A 15,772-nucleotide genomic window follows, 5' to 3' on the forward strand; every position below is an offset into this window, starting at 1 on the left:
GCGCGCCCGTGCACACATCGACCAGAGCAAGAGCGAGATGGCGCCCATCAACGCGCTTCATCCGGCGGCAGCGCTGCACGGGACTTGCTCGGGAAGAATGTCTCCAATCCAAAGAAGTGTGTTTTTGGTTGTAAGGGAAAGATAACTTTGTTCAGCTTCCTAAAGAACCCAGCGTTATGTAAACAGTGGATACAGTTTGTTTTTCCGGGGCAGCAACGGAGTTTCACAAGTGTGTTTGTTGACGAACGTTTTATAAACAAGGCCCAGTTCGATGCTGGATTTGCACATCGTTTGATACTGAAGGATGGAGCGGTCCCAGCTATAAAAGACACCCGTCATGATTCAGAATTGTTTTGTTGACAATCGGCGCTCAAGTGCTCGTCACTCTTTAGCTCCGCCCACGGCGCGCCTCCAGGAGCTCTGCTTTTTTCGGAGAGAATCGTAAAGCTGTATCTCTCTTTTATAAATATGATAAAACTAAAGACCTTTTGGAGATATGAAGGATGCATTACTACTCTATAGGTACTTAAGATTAACATGAGATTGGGTGAAACTGTGTGTGTTATGCCCCCTTTAAATGGAAATTAACTAATTTCAAAGTGCATGTTACTGAAGTTACTGTAAACAATTCATCCATTCTTATAGTTTATTTTTAAACGTTTTTGACCTTATAAATTTTAATCAAAATGTAACAACAATAGACTTCTCTCTGGTCATGTATTCTGGACTTCTCCAGTCGTTTCGTCCACTTAAACCTTGTACCTCTCTTAAAGTCAACTGCAAGCTTACATTTAGATCTGCCTCCATCCAATCAAAAACCCAAGGAGAGAGCCAAGTTCCTGCCCTACTTTTTTTTGTTTTCTCGATAATCCATTTCACTTGGATGTACATCATAATACAGAAGACATTTTTAAAGATGTGTGTAGTTTCTAGTGGCCACAAATGGAATTGTGTCTGTTTGAGTGGATATAATGGCATGGGTTCAACAAGTGGTGTAAATTTGGGGCATAAATTTGCTCAAACGATGGCAAACTGGGGTACGTTCTGAAAATCTTTGAAAACAGCTATTGTTTCTGCCATTCTTTTTTGGTTTCACTAGTGGCACAGATATTACACTTCAGCTTTTACTCGCGTGCTGTGATGTTAGTAGCAGTCATCTGTTTGCCTCTCTTTTTTGAATGTTTTGCTGATTACTTTTCTTAGCTATATGGGTCCCAAGAGGGTTTATTCTGCTTCATACTGTCAGAGACCAATGATGTGCTGGAAATTCTTGTTCAGTTTTGCAATTAAAATGCTCTTTTTGATTCCATAGCCTCCTGCTCTTGGGAAGGCCGTCAGTACAGAGATGGGGTGGAATGGACAACCAGCCCCTGTGCAAAGTGTCGATGCAGAAACGGTCACACTGAATGCCTGGTTGCAGAGTGTCAGCCTGTTACATGCAAAGCGGTCAGTAACAGCCCTGAACTGTGCCTTGTGTTTTGATCTGTCATGTCAGTAATAGTCAAGGCAAAACACAGTTCTGCCCGTCTTGATGTGTAAAACTACCACATCATCTCAAAATCAAGACTGATTGATCCTGTTCAGATGTTATTATGAACTGAAAGAGTTGTTCTAACTATTAAAACAGCATGTTGATGTGCTCATTTGACATACAGAATGAGAACCTGGTGGTCCAGCCACGACAGTGCTGTCCTCAATGTGAGCCGAATCCCTGCATGGAGGCTGGGAATGAGTACAAGGTAAGACGGAAAAGAGATTAGAGAAAGGTGAAATATGCACAGAGATCCGAGGACAGAGATAGATCGAGAGTGACAGATGGGATAATGCATGTCTGTATTACGGAAGACCTTTTGAGGGAGGGGATGGTAAGTGTGGGTTAAAGTGTGTTCATCATTCATATTGTGGCAGATGGGTTGAGCAGAGAGCCGTGTCTGAGTTTGGTGTGTGTGTGATATGCTTGTCACTCTTGCTTCTGTCATTCCTCCATACTTCTTTCTTGCCTCATATCATCTCTTGTTCCTCCCTTCGTTGTTCACACCCATAATACTCATCATTCCCTCAACTGACTTTTCATCTGTTTGCTCACTCTCTCTCAATTTGCAGTTTTGGTCTGCTTCATTAACATAAAAAACTCTACATTTGTATCGCCAAAGCATTTACAGCATAGCTGCATACAATGGAAAAAGTCTGCAATATAAAATAAGAAGTGTGAATACACATCGAATATCGAAATATTAGCAGTGCAAAAGTAAATAGTAGTAATTAATATATATATATATATTTATATTCCTTGACCAAGTATTTAAGAAAGGTAAAGATAAAGTGTATGATTAAATGTGCCAGTAATACCAGTAATTAGCAAAAGTTTATTGTTGGAAACATGCATACAGTTCCTTTATAATACGGAGTTGTCAAAGCGCCAATATAGGCTCAATATTACTAAAGATATAGCATATTCAGATGATGGATAAATCATGTGGGTTTTTTTAATGGTTAATTCTTAAATTATTCCATTTGATCCCCTCAATCTGGAATATATGGTTTCATCCTTGCAGTAGTGACACCTCTCTTTAGACACTCAAACTTCACAAGCGTCCCCGAAATCTCTCATCAGCATGTCTTTTAGGGCTGTTTCTCTGTTCACCGTGTTCTCAGCGATCACGTCCCACTCAGCGGAATTCAACTCTTTTAATCACAGTGGACTGTGTGAAAGCAAAGCAAGGATTTACAAAGGATAACATTCACCATTCTTTTCATCTCCTTCTAGTACTTGTCTTGTTCACTACAGCACTGGCTGAAATTGTCATTTATTTTAAATTAATTATGTGCTGTAATGTGTTCTGCTGCTAAAGCTTTGAACAACTTTGAGATGCTATCTGAATTTTGAAATTGAATCGAGACATTGGTGGCGTAGCTCTGGAATTTCGAATTGGAATTTTACATGCATTTAAAAACATAGTATTGATGGCATACAGTAGATGTTCCCTTCTCTCAGAACAGTTTTATTGTGTACGTGTGTGTTTTTAGCACGGCAAGCAGTGGCAGAGGGGCAGCTGTACCACCTGTGTGTGCGATCGCGCTCATTCTCGCTGTCAGATGGAGAAGTGCCCTCCTCTCCACTGTGATAAGGTCAGCAGAAATCCATTACACCCCAACACTTCATGTCAAAGACCTTTCTTGACCAACAAGCATACTGAGAAGATCACAAAAGAGAAGCTGTTAACTCACTGACTGTTGCCATTTACAATTTAATACAGTCTCACTTTGATTCTTGCAGTTTATGCTTCTTTGGTCTGAAAGTGACAGTTAGGATTTTTCGTCATCCAGGATTGTTTGCACCATATATTTCGCATTTTGTCTGTTGCTTCTGGGTGTTTTCCATCTCAGTCTTTTGCTTTCATGCAAAATTCATGATCTTATGTAACTGTGCTTTAGAACAATTCTCAGCAGGAACAGACATTTCATTTTTATATCTCACCTTAATAAGTGTGAATCCTTAAAAGAGTGTGAAATCACCCCATTAAATGAAAATGAGGCTTTTATGGTTTTAGTTCATATAGCTAGAGTCTGTCTATATGTTAAAAGTTGGCAAAATTCAGCTTTTTTTTTTTAATTGACTAGTTTTACAGATCTTTAGTTTTTCTCTTCCAGTCCACTGGCTATTTTCCTAAAACAACAGGGACAAGCCCTTCAGTAGGTCCCGTCCAAACTCCTAATTTCTCATTTCTAAAACTTCCAAATATTTATTTATTTAACCGGGACAGTGCTCATTAATCAACAGTAAAATACTGTAAATAAGCCAGAGTTAGCCCCAATGGCTAATTTTCATCTGTTGCCCCTTGCCAGATTTTAAAAAGGCAACCTAAAAATCTAAAATACAGTAAATTATCACACATATACATACAATAACATTTACAATTAAACACTAAGGATAATAATGGCAGTATCATAAAGGAATTTTTTTTTTACACATGATTACAAATATGACTTGCTTTTAACAATTACTTTAATTTATGTTTAAATGTTAAATAATTTGTACTACTCCTTAATTCATTTGGTAGAGTATTCCAATAATTAATTGCTCTAATTGAGAAGACTGACCGTCCAAATGTTGTACGCCTAAACTGTACAGCACAGTCTCCTCTAGTAGTTGCCCTTGTTACTCTGCCATTATTATCCTTCTGCATTATAAACTGGCATAGTGGGGGAGGTGCATAACCATTTAAAATCTTAAAAATCAAGCAAGCATCAACCAAATATTTAATATTATCAAAACTCAATAAATGATGTTTTTGAACTATATTGCAATAATGATAACTATTAGTCCTCTGATCAAATATTTTAAGCGTCTGTTTGTAAAGAGATTCAATTGATTTTAAAATGGTTGTGCTTGCTTGTGACCAACTCGTAAAACAATGTAATATGAGAAAAAATCATAGAGTGCATGAAGAGTTTTGCTGCTTCTATTGTTAAGCATGGTCTTATATGCCTGAAGTTAGCCAAATTAAATGTAATAATTTTGGCTACCTTTTTGGCATGCTTTTGAAATGTCAGTTGGGAATCTAAAATTACTCCTAAGTATTTAAAATCAGAAACAACCTTGAGCTTTTCTCCTTTAACAAATACATCAGGATCGGGAATCACTGTTGGTTTTTGTAAGAAATACATGCAAACAGTTTTGCTTATATTTAAATGTAAATATGAGTTATTGGACCAATCTGAAACATGGACCAATACATCAGTTAAAATGTTCGCTGCTTGTTGTTTGTTTTTCGCATGCACATATAAAACTGTGTCATCAGCATACATTTGAATACTAACAGATGAACAGACTAGCGGCAAGTCATTAATATACAAACTAAACAAGATAGGGTCCAGAATTGATCCTTGAGGAACTCCAATATTATAATTTCGGTACATTGATTGACTATTACCAAGACGCACACTTTGCTTCCTATTTGCTAAATAAGAAGTCATCCATTTCATAGCTTCAGCAGAAAAATTGAAAAGTGTGAGCTTTTAAAGAAGTACCTCATGGTTCACAGTGTCGAACGCCTTCTTTAGATCCAAAAACATTGCTCCTATTACTCCACCACCATCAAGTTTAGATTTCATGTTCTCAAGAAGATAACAATTAGCAGTTTCAGTTGAATGATTAGAATGAAATCCAAATTGCATTGAATGCAAAGGGGTATGTCCCTCATTCAAGTAAGTAATCAACTGTTTTGCTACACTGTTTTGTCAGCACACTTGTAAAACAATTGTGAGGTCTTTAAATAAATATTCTGGGTTAAAAACAAATCAGTCTCTATTAAATGGATCTTGTCGTTTACAAATGATTTTTTCTTTTCACAAACTGAGGCACAAGTAAAAATGATTTGATGTGCATTATAACAAGTGTGACATTTTATAATGTGTGCTAACGTGTGTTGTTTTCAGGGTCAGATGAAGATCAAGCGACCTGGGCAGTGCTGCGAAGATTGTGTCTCGTCTAAAGGCAGCTGCCTCTATGAGGACATCGTCCGTTACCATGGCGATATGTGGAACGGCACAGGTTGTGAGTTCTGTATGTGTGAACGGGGTCAGGTGCTGTGCCAAAGGGTCGAGTGCGCCAGAATGGAGTGCCCACAGGTATGTGTCCAAATTTTATAAGGATCACATTTCTATGCAGAGCCATCAGCAGGGACACATGCTTATTCTACTCATTAAAAGACACAATTAACAAGCTCAGCTGGGGGGATGCCCTATATACTGCCATTAAAAATGTTGATAATTATTAGGGCAAAATATACCAGGCGAGTTTGAAACCTGGGGCACATTATCTCTGTGGTCATTTGTCCCGTTATGAATTACAACTTTATTCAATCGATATGTTCTCCGCTTCTCCATTAATCATAAGGAGCTTTGAAAGGTTGAGCACTGTGGAGATTTATCACTTAATAATTGTACTTTTGGCCCAAATCCAGAAGTGTCACTGTAAAGGTTATTCTTTAGAGAGGAAACTCTGATTTAAAAGTGTTTAAGTCCTGTGATTTTGGTATCATGGTAGAGTTCATAATGGAAGTTTGAAAGAGTAGTACACAAGTCTGAACAGAAAACTCTCAGGTTTTAAATGTGACATACATTCTGGTGTGTAAAACTATTATGCATGCTCTAAAAAGTGGTAACATGCAGTTATTTGGAGCTATTTCTACTTGTTTTTCTACTAGTCCCATTTTCTGGATAGTTCTGTAATCATTCACTCGCCCTCATGTCAGTCCAAACCCATACAATTTTTGTTCATCTTTGGAACTCAAATAAAGATATTTTTATTGTGATTAGAAGCCTAAATTAAATATGTTCGTCATATAAAGCAATCATGTCTCTTCAGAAGACTTGGATTAAACTGCTCAAATATTTGACTGTGTCTTTTTGCATTTTTTGATGCATGAAAGTTTTGGTTGTGTGGATAACCAATGGATGGGCAAAAAATATAAGAGAATATTAAAATATCTTAATTTGTGTTGTGAAGTTGAATGACATGAGGGTGGGTAAATGATTACAGAATTTAAATTTTGGGGTGAACTGCCCCTTTAAATTTATTTTTGTTTATTTATTTTTTTTGGTGATGTTAAATAACTTTTTTTTTTCTTTTTTTTTACTTGAATTTAAACCATTTTAATTAGATGTTCTCACATGAAGTACATTTTAGGTTACTTTTTTGTTTCAGTGCAGTGGTTTTAAGGTCCTGCATTAATTAAAATAAGAGCTGATGTTCACTGGAGTCAGAGCAGTAGAGTGTCTGATTAAACAAGAAACACAAAAGATGCTTCTGTATCTTTTTGAAAACATTGATCAAACCTTCTTTCCCATCTGTAGCATATTTCACTGACATCTGCTGATTCGTCTGTGAGACCACCATGACTTTGGTGATCAAACTGTGTTACACAGAAACAACTAAAGATTCTCTTATGAATGTAAATGACTATTGATAATGGCCCCCTATAAAGAACCTCATAGGTAGAATTGGAAATGTGATGTAATTACAGATTTGCGGCTCTGTGTCAGACATCTAATCATTACCCTGGGGGTGTTTTCATGCTGAAATTAAATGAGCTAAAATTTCACACCTTGTGCCAGGGAGAAAAACTGGTCCGTTTGCCTGGGAAATGCTGCCCTGAGTGTAGGACAACAACCAGTTCCTGTACATATTCACAGCCACATCAAAGGGTACAAAGCATGCTTCTTTAAATATGGGTTTGGTAAAACATACATTGGTCTTATCATGTTTTATATCCATGTTCACATATGAAATACATATGCTACCATTCAAAGGTTTGGGTTCAGTAAGATGTTTTTGAAAGATGTTTCTTATTCTCACCAAGGGTGCATTTATTTGATCAAAAATACAGTAAAAACAGTAATATTGTGAAATATCTTTACAATTTGAAATAACTGTTGAATATATTTTAAAATATAATTCATTTCAGCATCATTACTCCAGTCTTCAGTGTGACATGATCCTTCAGAAATCATTCTAATATGCTGATTTGGTGCTCAAGAAACATTTCTTATTATTAATGTTGAAAACAGATGTGCTGCTTAATATTTTGTGTAAACTATGATACATTTTTGCAGGAATCTTTAATGAAGAGAAAGTTCAAAAGAAATACATTCATTTAAAATAGGTTGTATGTAACATTATAAATCTATTCCTGTTACATTTGATCAATTGAGTGTCCTTGCTGAATAAAAGTGTTAATTTCTCTCTCAAAAAATAAATAAATACTGACCCTAAACTTTTGAACGCTAATATACAAATAGCTTTTGATAGCAATGAAGAAAAAAGACAAGCAAATCGATGCCACCACCATTCAAACTGTCTTTGTCCATTTAGGGGCAGAAAGCCAACATCAAGAGTTTTAGACGCCTCACTGTAAGTAAACATGAGAACTTGGTTTATGGTTTGCAAAAATTAATAAATACTATTATAACCGATTTTTTGTCTAAGCAAAAATGTCTGTTAACTGTTCTTGTGTCTCTGGTCTCAGAATCTAGAGAGCATCAGAGAGGGGCTGTGTCGCGAGTGCCAGTGTCAGGAGGGTCATGTGACCTGTTACCAGCACTCCTGTCCCACCTGTCCATTGGGCACTCTAACTATACCTCACCCTGAACAGTGCTGTCCGGATTGCAATCCAGGTGAGACCTGCGCATCTATGTTGGTGTTCATTTCCCAAACAGCAATGATGTATGAAGCTGCTGTAGTTAATTACCATGCTCTCTTGTGAATATATTCCAATATAATCAGTGAAATTGGGGTTATACTTTGATTTATTTACTTCAAAAGAACATTACATCATTCTATTCCCAGTTTAAAAGCATTTCTTTATATGATTTAAAAAAAACATTTCTGAATTGTTCTGAAAATCTTTCTTTATCAGCCCTCCAAGGAAAAATTCCTGAACCATAAAGGCAAAACATAGTTGATCTCAGTGGGAGAGAGATGAGAGCTATAGTATTAGATTATATTCTGGTTAGATAATATGCTTATTTAGCTCTCCAGCACCCATGAGACTTGGGTCTGCTCTATATACTAAATTTCCAAGGTGACTTCAAGAGATGCTGCAAGAAGGAACATGCATCTTTCACTCTCCCTCTTTCTCTTGGAAAATACCATAGAGAGAAAGAAAGCAGAATGTGTTTGTGTTTACATTTTGCTTTTATATAGATATATACTGTATGTTTATCTGAAGAGACAGGGTAAATTGTTTGGATGTTTATATGTATGCGTGTTGACCGTTTGGCATCTCTGTGTTTATGCTTATTAGATAATGCTAATGTATCTATCCTCTAAACGCAGCAGTCAGATAGTATATTTTCTCTTAAACTTTGAACAGAAATACGACTGTCCTGTTTACCAAAAACAAAACATTTTTCTCTTATATGTTTATCATAAGCAATATTAATCACACATGGTAAGTAACATCTTGCGTGGTGATAGTGCTTGTTAGCTGGTTAATGTCCACATTTGATCAATACGGCAAAGACAGTGTGTATGCATTCACAGCCACATAACCATTTGTTAACTTGTCTGCCTGTTGTGAGGAACAGAAGGAGCCCAGCATCAGTGTTTTATCAGATAGAATGTCTGAGATATAATGACTTGCAGTGTTACTGTGAGAAATGCTCTGATTCGGAAGGATTTACTAGCTAGTGGCCGTATTATAATGCATTTGCACTCGAAACAAGTAGATTTTTCAAATCGATGGAAAGTCTCAAAAGTCCTTCTGGTAAAAAATGCTTACTTCAACTGGAAAATGGAGAGTAGGATAGTTTTTCACCAAGAGTTATTGATTCACACACCAAAGTATTTAATTAAAAGTGATTTATGGGGGAATGTCAGAAAATAATAAAGACTTAGAGCTTTCCTTTTCTCCCTCTGGATATGAGTCTGGCCTTTTGCTTGTAGTCCAGTCCAAAAATTGGGAATGACCATCAAATGATTACCAACGCACCTTTAATATCCTACATTGCCCTATTTCCATGTCTCTTGCTCTGGCCTCATGGATAGAGCCAGAAACCTGCAGCCCAAAGTCCTTAGCAAGGGATTTACCAGCTCATTAGAGACTATGTAATTAATTCTTGTGCCAAGTAATGGTGCCAGAGAGAACTATAGGCTCAGGTTTCAGTTGGACCATGTGGAGAAGTTTTGAGTGCCTTATTAGTACACTAAAGACTGGGTGGGAAATTTGGTGGTTCATTTGCATGACTATAGATTAAATTACCATGACATCACACAACTGGCAACTGCACTTCCAGGTTCTTCAGGCTAGCAGTTGTAATGGTCTTTTAACCATTATATGATGTAATAATATTTGTTAATATTAAAACAATACATATGGTTTAGAGTGAAGAAAAGCATGTACACTACCTTTCAAAAATTTGGAGTCTGTAAGTTTTTTGTTGTTTTTTAAGAAATTAATACTTTTATTTAACAAGAAATCAAAAGTGAGAGTCAAAACATTTATAATGTTACAAAAGATTTAAAATTCATATACATGCTGTTATTTTGAACTTTTCATCAAATACTCCTAAAAAAAAATGCATCACACCTTCCTAAAATATTAAGAAGCACAACTGTTTTGAATGTTAATATTACAAAAAAAAAATTCTCGAACACCAAATCAGCATGTTATAATGATTTCTGAAGGATCCTGTGGCACTGAATGCTGGATCAATGGCTGCTGAAAATACAGCATTGCCATCACTTTAATAAATTACATTTTAAAATATATTAACATAGAAAACAGTTGTTTTAAATTGTAATAATATTTTACAATATTACTATTTATGCTGTATTTTTAATCAAATAAATGCAGCCTTTGTGACCATAAAAGACCTCTTTCAAAAAAATTTGAAATCTTACCAACCCCAAACTTTTTGAACAGTAGTGTATATGGTTTAGTGAAGAAATAAATGTAGATTAATTTCCACACTGTCCACAAAGCCAATTTTAACTTTAAAGGGGTCATGAACTGAGAAATCAAAATTGCCTTGATCTTTTGACACTTAAGAGGTCACTGTACTATAAAAACATCCTGTAAGTTTCAGAACTCAAACTTTCTCATCAGTCTAAAGAAGCTTGTATTGATGCCAATCTGCCAAAACGACAGGTTGTGGAATGTGCTACTTTATGACGTAATAGTGTGGCTAAACCCCGCCTCCACAGAAGAAGATCAACGCCTGTTTCTACATCACTGCCTGTTTAGCCCCGCCCACCGATTCTACATCACTGCCTGTTTAGCTCCGCCCACCGATTCACGCATGTAGTGTAAATAACAAGAGACGTAAATGCAGGTCTACGCAGAAACCAAACGATAAAGATGGCTCAGAAGACAACAAGACGCTGTTACCCGTGAGATGTCTATTAAAGTAGTTTCCTGAATGTATTCCTTCGTCATGTGATTCCTTACTACAACCAAACGCATGACAAAAGCATTCACAATAAATGGTTCTTTGATTGTTCTGGTTGTTCTTTAATGGGTAAATTCAGCCATTTGTGACATTTGGGTTTGTGTAATGCCTTAGTAAAATGAAAATGCACTGTCACAGCTGCAGGGCAACTGGCTCATTCTCATTAGAGCAGAGGTGATGTTAATGATGATCATAATTTAAGTTAGTGTTTTAAACAGTAACTTTTTCTGTCCTCTGAGGAGTTTGACTGTGTTATTTGTGTGTGTCTGCAGCAGTGCAGTGTCACGAGGACTGTTTGACATGCTCTGGCACACCAGATCACTGTGACAGCTGTCAGGATCCTTCTGCCCTGTTGATGAATGGACGCTGTCTGCAGTCATGTCCTGAAGGTTTTTTCGCTCAGGGCAAAGTTTGTGCAGGTATAAACATACTTTTTTTTTTTTTATTGTGTTTTACCGTTGTACTTCTACAGCCCACGCTGCTTTTGTTACACAAATTCCTGTTCACCTCTTCATCTCACTTCCTTTTTTTACTTTATCCTCCTCCTCCTCCTATTTTCTCACCAACATTCACACACGTCTGGCCTAAACATATTTTTACACCATGGTATTTTAAATCCTCAAAACGCCCAGTGCTTTGGGTGACTTCCACAAATAGTTAATCCTATAGCTTTGTTGGTGTGTGTGTGTTTTTGTGTGTACTGTATGTGGATGTGCATGTACATGTACATGAGTCATATTTGTCACAGTCATTTCAACAAGTCAAAACACAGTCCGGACCCTACACTGGAATTTCCCCTCACTTTGGAGGGCTATAGCATCATTTGACAAACTTCTTACAGTCGCTCTTTTAAACCTGATGTACAAACTCTCACACACCCAATTTCAATTAATGTATCAGTGTTTGCATAGTGTTTGTCAATGCAGCCACAAAGTGAATCCCCCAGCCCCATCACCCTTCTCTTTCTCTTTCTACCAGCCTGCCAGCCGTCATGTGCCACCTGTGAGAATGACTTTGAATGCACAGCATGTGGTGGGTCCTTTCTCCTCAGTGGCAGGCAATGTGTGACCACCTGTGAGAGAGGTCTGTTCCAGGACCACACACGCTGTCTCAGTAAGTAAACTGCAGTTTACAGTTCATTCACTTTTATTGTCTTCACTTTCTGTGATGCTGTTTACTTATGCTGTACTTTTATGATGCTTTCTTACCGACCTTAAACAAAGTGCATATATTGCATCTAACCAGGTAGCTGAATAGGAAAGATGGCAGTAATACTTAAACAATACAGTATCGATGTGCTTGTGGAGCTATCATAGAAATATTGCCCAAAATCATGTTATACATTGATATTTAAATATGTCTTTATAAAAAAAGTGATTTTTGATTTTTTTTTTTTTTCAGCAAGGATGCATTAAATTGATCAAAATGAAAGTAAAGACATTTACATATTATAAATGATTTCTGTTTCAAATAATTGATGTTCTTGAAAGCTTAATCATCTAAGACAACTATTTTCAACACAGATAAAAATAAGAAATGTTTCTTGAGCAGCAAATCAGCATAATAGAATGATTTTCGGACACTGAATCCTGGAATAATGGCGGCTGAAAATTCAGCTTTGCTATTACAGAAATAAATGACATTTTTAACAAGTTAAAATAGAACTAAATATTTTAAATTGTAATAATATTTTACAATATTACAGTATTTATGATCAATTAAATGGAGAATCGTCTTTGTAAAACAACATTTTCACTGATACCTAACCTTTGAACGGTGTATACTGTATATATAATTTATTAATTTATTTTTATTTATTTCCTCCTCATTCTGATAGAATTTCATTATTTATTAATTTATTGTTCATTGCTATATGATAATTGCGAAATTAAGCTGTATTTACTTCCTCGATAAACAAAAGTGCCCATTTTATATATTTAGATGTGTACTTCCTGTTGTACACCATTTTGCGTCATGTTATCTCTAAAAGGTCAGTTTTTTTTTTTTTGCTATTAAAACCAGATGGAGCATTACTGCACCTGCAGTGCATTCACTCCTTGCATAAGAATCAACCTCAAGACATGGGTACCTAGTCTTGTCAGGCTACCTGACTATAGCAATCCAATCTGGAGGGAATCATGCATTAGTGACCTGCTAACTGGTCTGTGACTGGGACCACTAGACTGTACAGCAATTACCTCAGTCCCCACTCTCATTCAATTTCACACTTTAATAAGCCTCTCCCACAGATTGGACCGCATTGTTCTACAAGGGACAAGATGGGAAAGAAATATCCAGCTTAGGTTGAGCCCATTATGGTGGATTTAGCGAGAATGAGTCATACTGAGCAATTGAATGTGGAAGGTTTTTATTGTGGCCAAACGATAACGATTCATTCTCTTGTTTTACTCTCTGATTGAGAGCAAAAATTCTAATGTTCAATAAGTTAATTAGCTAAGCTAAAAAATGAGGGAATCTTAGAGGAAGCCTTTAGATGTTCCTTCATCATCTGTTCTCTTCTCTTGTCTCTGTGCCTTTCTCCCTTTCTCATTTACATTTTAAACAATGTTATAATGGAGTTAAATTTTTTGTTTTTAGTATATCTCATGTAACACATTGCTATTTGGAAACAAACCACTAACAGACCTTACCGAACACTTCTTACATGCCACAACTTGGATATCTTAAAATGTATCCTTTCACATCCGCAGCGTATCAAGAAGTCATGTAAAACCTTAAAGAGTTGTGCTGACAGACATGCCCAAGTGTGCTGTCATTAATTTGTCTAGCATGGCAAGCTTTTCCAAATCCACTAAACATGGTTACCTATGTCTCTTGTTCACACTTTGTTGTTGGCTGTCAAAATATGTGGTCCCATTCCAGCTACTCAGGGTTCTGGGCCAGTTTGGTGCCATTGTGTGTGAGTCTGTGGAGAGGTGCCGTGTAGAACCGTGAATGTTTCACACTGGGCGCCGTGCCCAGATTCGTAGTTTAATCCTGAGCACTAGACTCACACAAAGAATCTAGAGTCTAGTGACCTTATTGCTGCACAACATAATTAGAGACTGTTTTCACAAATTCTGTGGTGTTCGTAACAATTTATAATAATTGATTATTCATAAAAAAATTAAAAATTAAAAAAAAAAAAAGTATCTAACAGTATTTGTACAGAAATCTGAGAAAAATTATGACACAAGGCATAATAAAATATTAGATATGAAATAAGTGGTTCTTACTAAGGAAAAGTATCGGTATTTCTATTTTAAGTCTTTTGCTGTAGACATGAATGATACCAACTGTGTGACTTAATGAGAGGTATGATGTCACTTTTCTTAGTAAAAGCTGAATTTTCGGCAGCCATTACTCCAAACTTCAGTGTCACATGATCCTTCTGAATTCATTCTAAAATGGTGATTTTGTGCTTAAGAAACATATTGAAACATAACATATGTTGAAAACAGTTGCACTGAATAATATATTTGTGGAAACCGTGGAAACTTTTTTTTCAGCATTTAACAACATTTATTTAAAATGCACATTGTTGGAAGTACATCTAAGGACCAGAATATCAGAGTGACTTAGTGGATTTTGGGCAAGAAGTAACCACCTATAACATCCTAGCAACGGCATAGGACCTTAAGAACCATTCAGAACACCTTATTAACCACAAAGCAACTCCCTGGAAACCACTAACAACACATTAGCACAGTGGCAGCAAGATTCACATTGCAAGAAATGTTCAAAATCTAGAATAACAGACATCTTCTATTGTTTGTTATATTCAGCCTCATAACCAGAAAGAACCAGAAGGTGATTTTGAAGGCATGCGCAGCTGTTAATTTGTCCCACATTTCTCTCTCTCTCTGTCTGAAGGAGAGATGGTAGATTGATGAGATTTTAGGGCTTGTGTGATATATTTACGTGGAGCAGTTCAGTAAATTGCTAAAGGGAGACTGAGTTAGTGCCCTGACTATTAAAATTAGGTCACTTATTTTACAAAGTAAATATATTGAACTCGTACCTTATGGGAAAAACTTGGAGAAAACCCTCCTTCCATGTTTACTCAAAGCCCAATCAAGCTTTTCCAAATATCGGAAATCCACAACCAGCCGGTGACAAAAAATAATGCCTCAAGATGCATCAAGATGGCGCAGCGTATGGCTGCCTTGGGGAGGAGCTCTCCAGTTGTTTTAATGTTTTTGTTCGTTTTTTCTGTCTGTTGTTTTTCAAACACAATAAGTTTTACCAGGGATGAACTGCTGAACATTCGGCAGTAGTTCACACCACACAATCTTCTGCCAGTTTTGATTACTCAGATGTTTTGCTGAACATTGTAGTTTGCGTGCAGCGTTACAACAGCTGGCTGATCAGATCGCAGGCACAGAGCAACAACACTCGGACTCTGTTATAATGATTCTCGCGGACTTTAATAAAGCAAACCTCACACATGAACTACCAAAATACAGAAAGCACGTTACATGTCCTACCAGAGACTTACTGGACCACTGTTACACCACAATAAAGGATGCATATAACTCTGTCCCACGGGCAGCTTTGGGGCTCTCTGATCACTGTCTGGTTCATCTTATACCGACCTACAGGCAGAATCTGAAATCAGCTAAACCTGTAATAAAGACTGTAAAAAGATGGACTAATGAAGCATTAATAAGCCTGCTTCGACTGCACTGATTAGAGTTTTTTTTAAGCTGCTGCCACCGATCTGGACGAGCTCACGGATTCTGTAACATCATTCGTCAGTTTCTGTGAGGATATGTGCATCCCTACTAGGACTCATTTAACTTACAACAACGACACACCA

At 36.8% G+C, this 15,772-nt stretch overlaps 1 protein-coding gene across 1 annotated transcript in view; it reads left to right on the forward strand.

The window, feature by feature from the left end:
• LOC107661219 (extracellular matrix protein FRAS1-like) overlaps positions 1-15,772 on the forward strand; it is a 133,051-nt gene that overhangs the window by 52,877 nt on the left and 64,402 nt on the right. Inside the window, exons 6-14 of the mRNA XM_016450718.1 lie at positions 1,313-1,446; positions 1,656-1,739; positions 3,028-3,129; positions 5,440-5,631; positions 7,120-7,209; positions 7,877-7,915; positions 8,031-8,178; positions 11,226-11,372; positions 11,932-12,066. Coding sequence (XP_016306204.1) covers positions 1,313-1,446; positions 1,656-1,739; positions 3,028-3,129; positions 5,440-5,631; positions 7,120-7,209; positions 7,877-7,915; positions 8,031-8,178; positions 11,226-11,372; positions 11,932-12,066 — 1,071 coding nt within the window. The remainder of the gene's footprint in view (positions 1-1,312; positions 1,447-1,655; positions 1,740-3,027; positions 3,130-5,439; positions 5,632-7,119; positions 7,210-7,876; positions 7,916-8,030; positions 8,179-11,225; positions 11,373-11,931; positions 12,067-15,772) is intronic.

The sequence above is a fragment of the Sinocyclocheilus anshuiensis genome, unplaced genomic scaffold (genome assembly GCF_001515605.1).
Source record: "Sinocyclocheilus anshuiensis isolate Anshui unplaced genomic scaffold, SAMN03320099.WGS_v1.1 scaffold1365, whole genome shotgun sequence".
Taxonomy (NCBI): Eukaryota; Metazoa; Chordata; class Actinopteri; order Cypriniformes; family Cyprinidae; genus Sinocyclocheilus; species Sinocyclocheilus anshuiensis.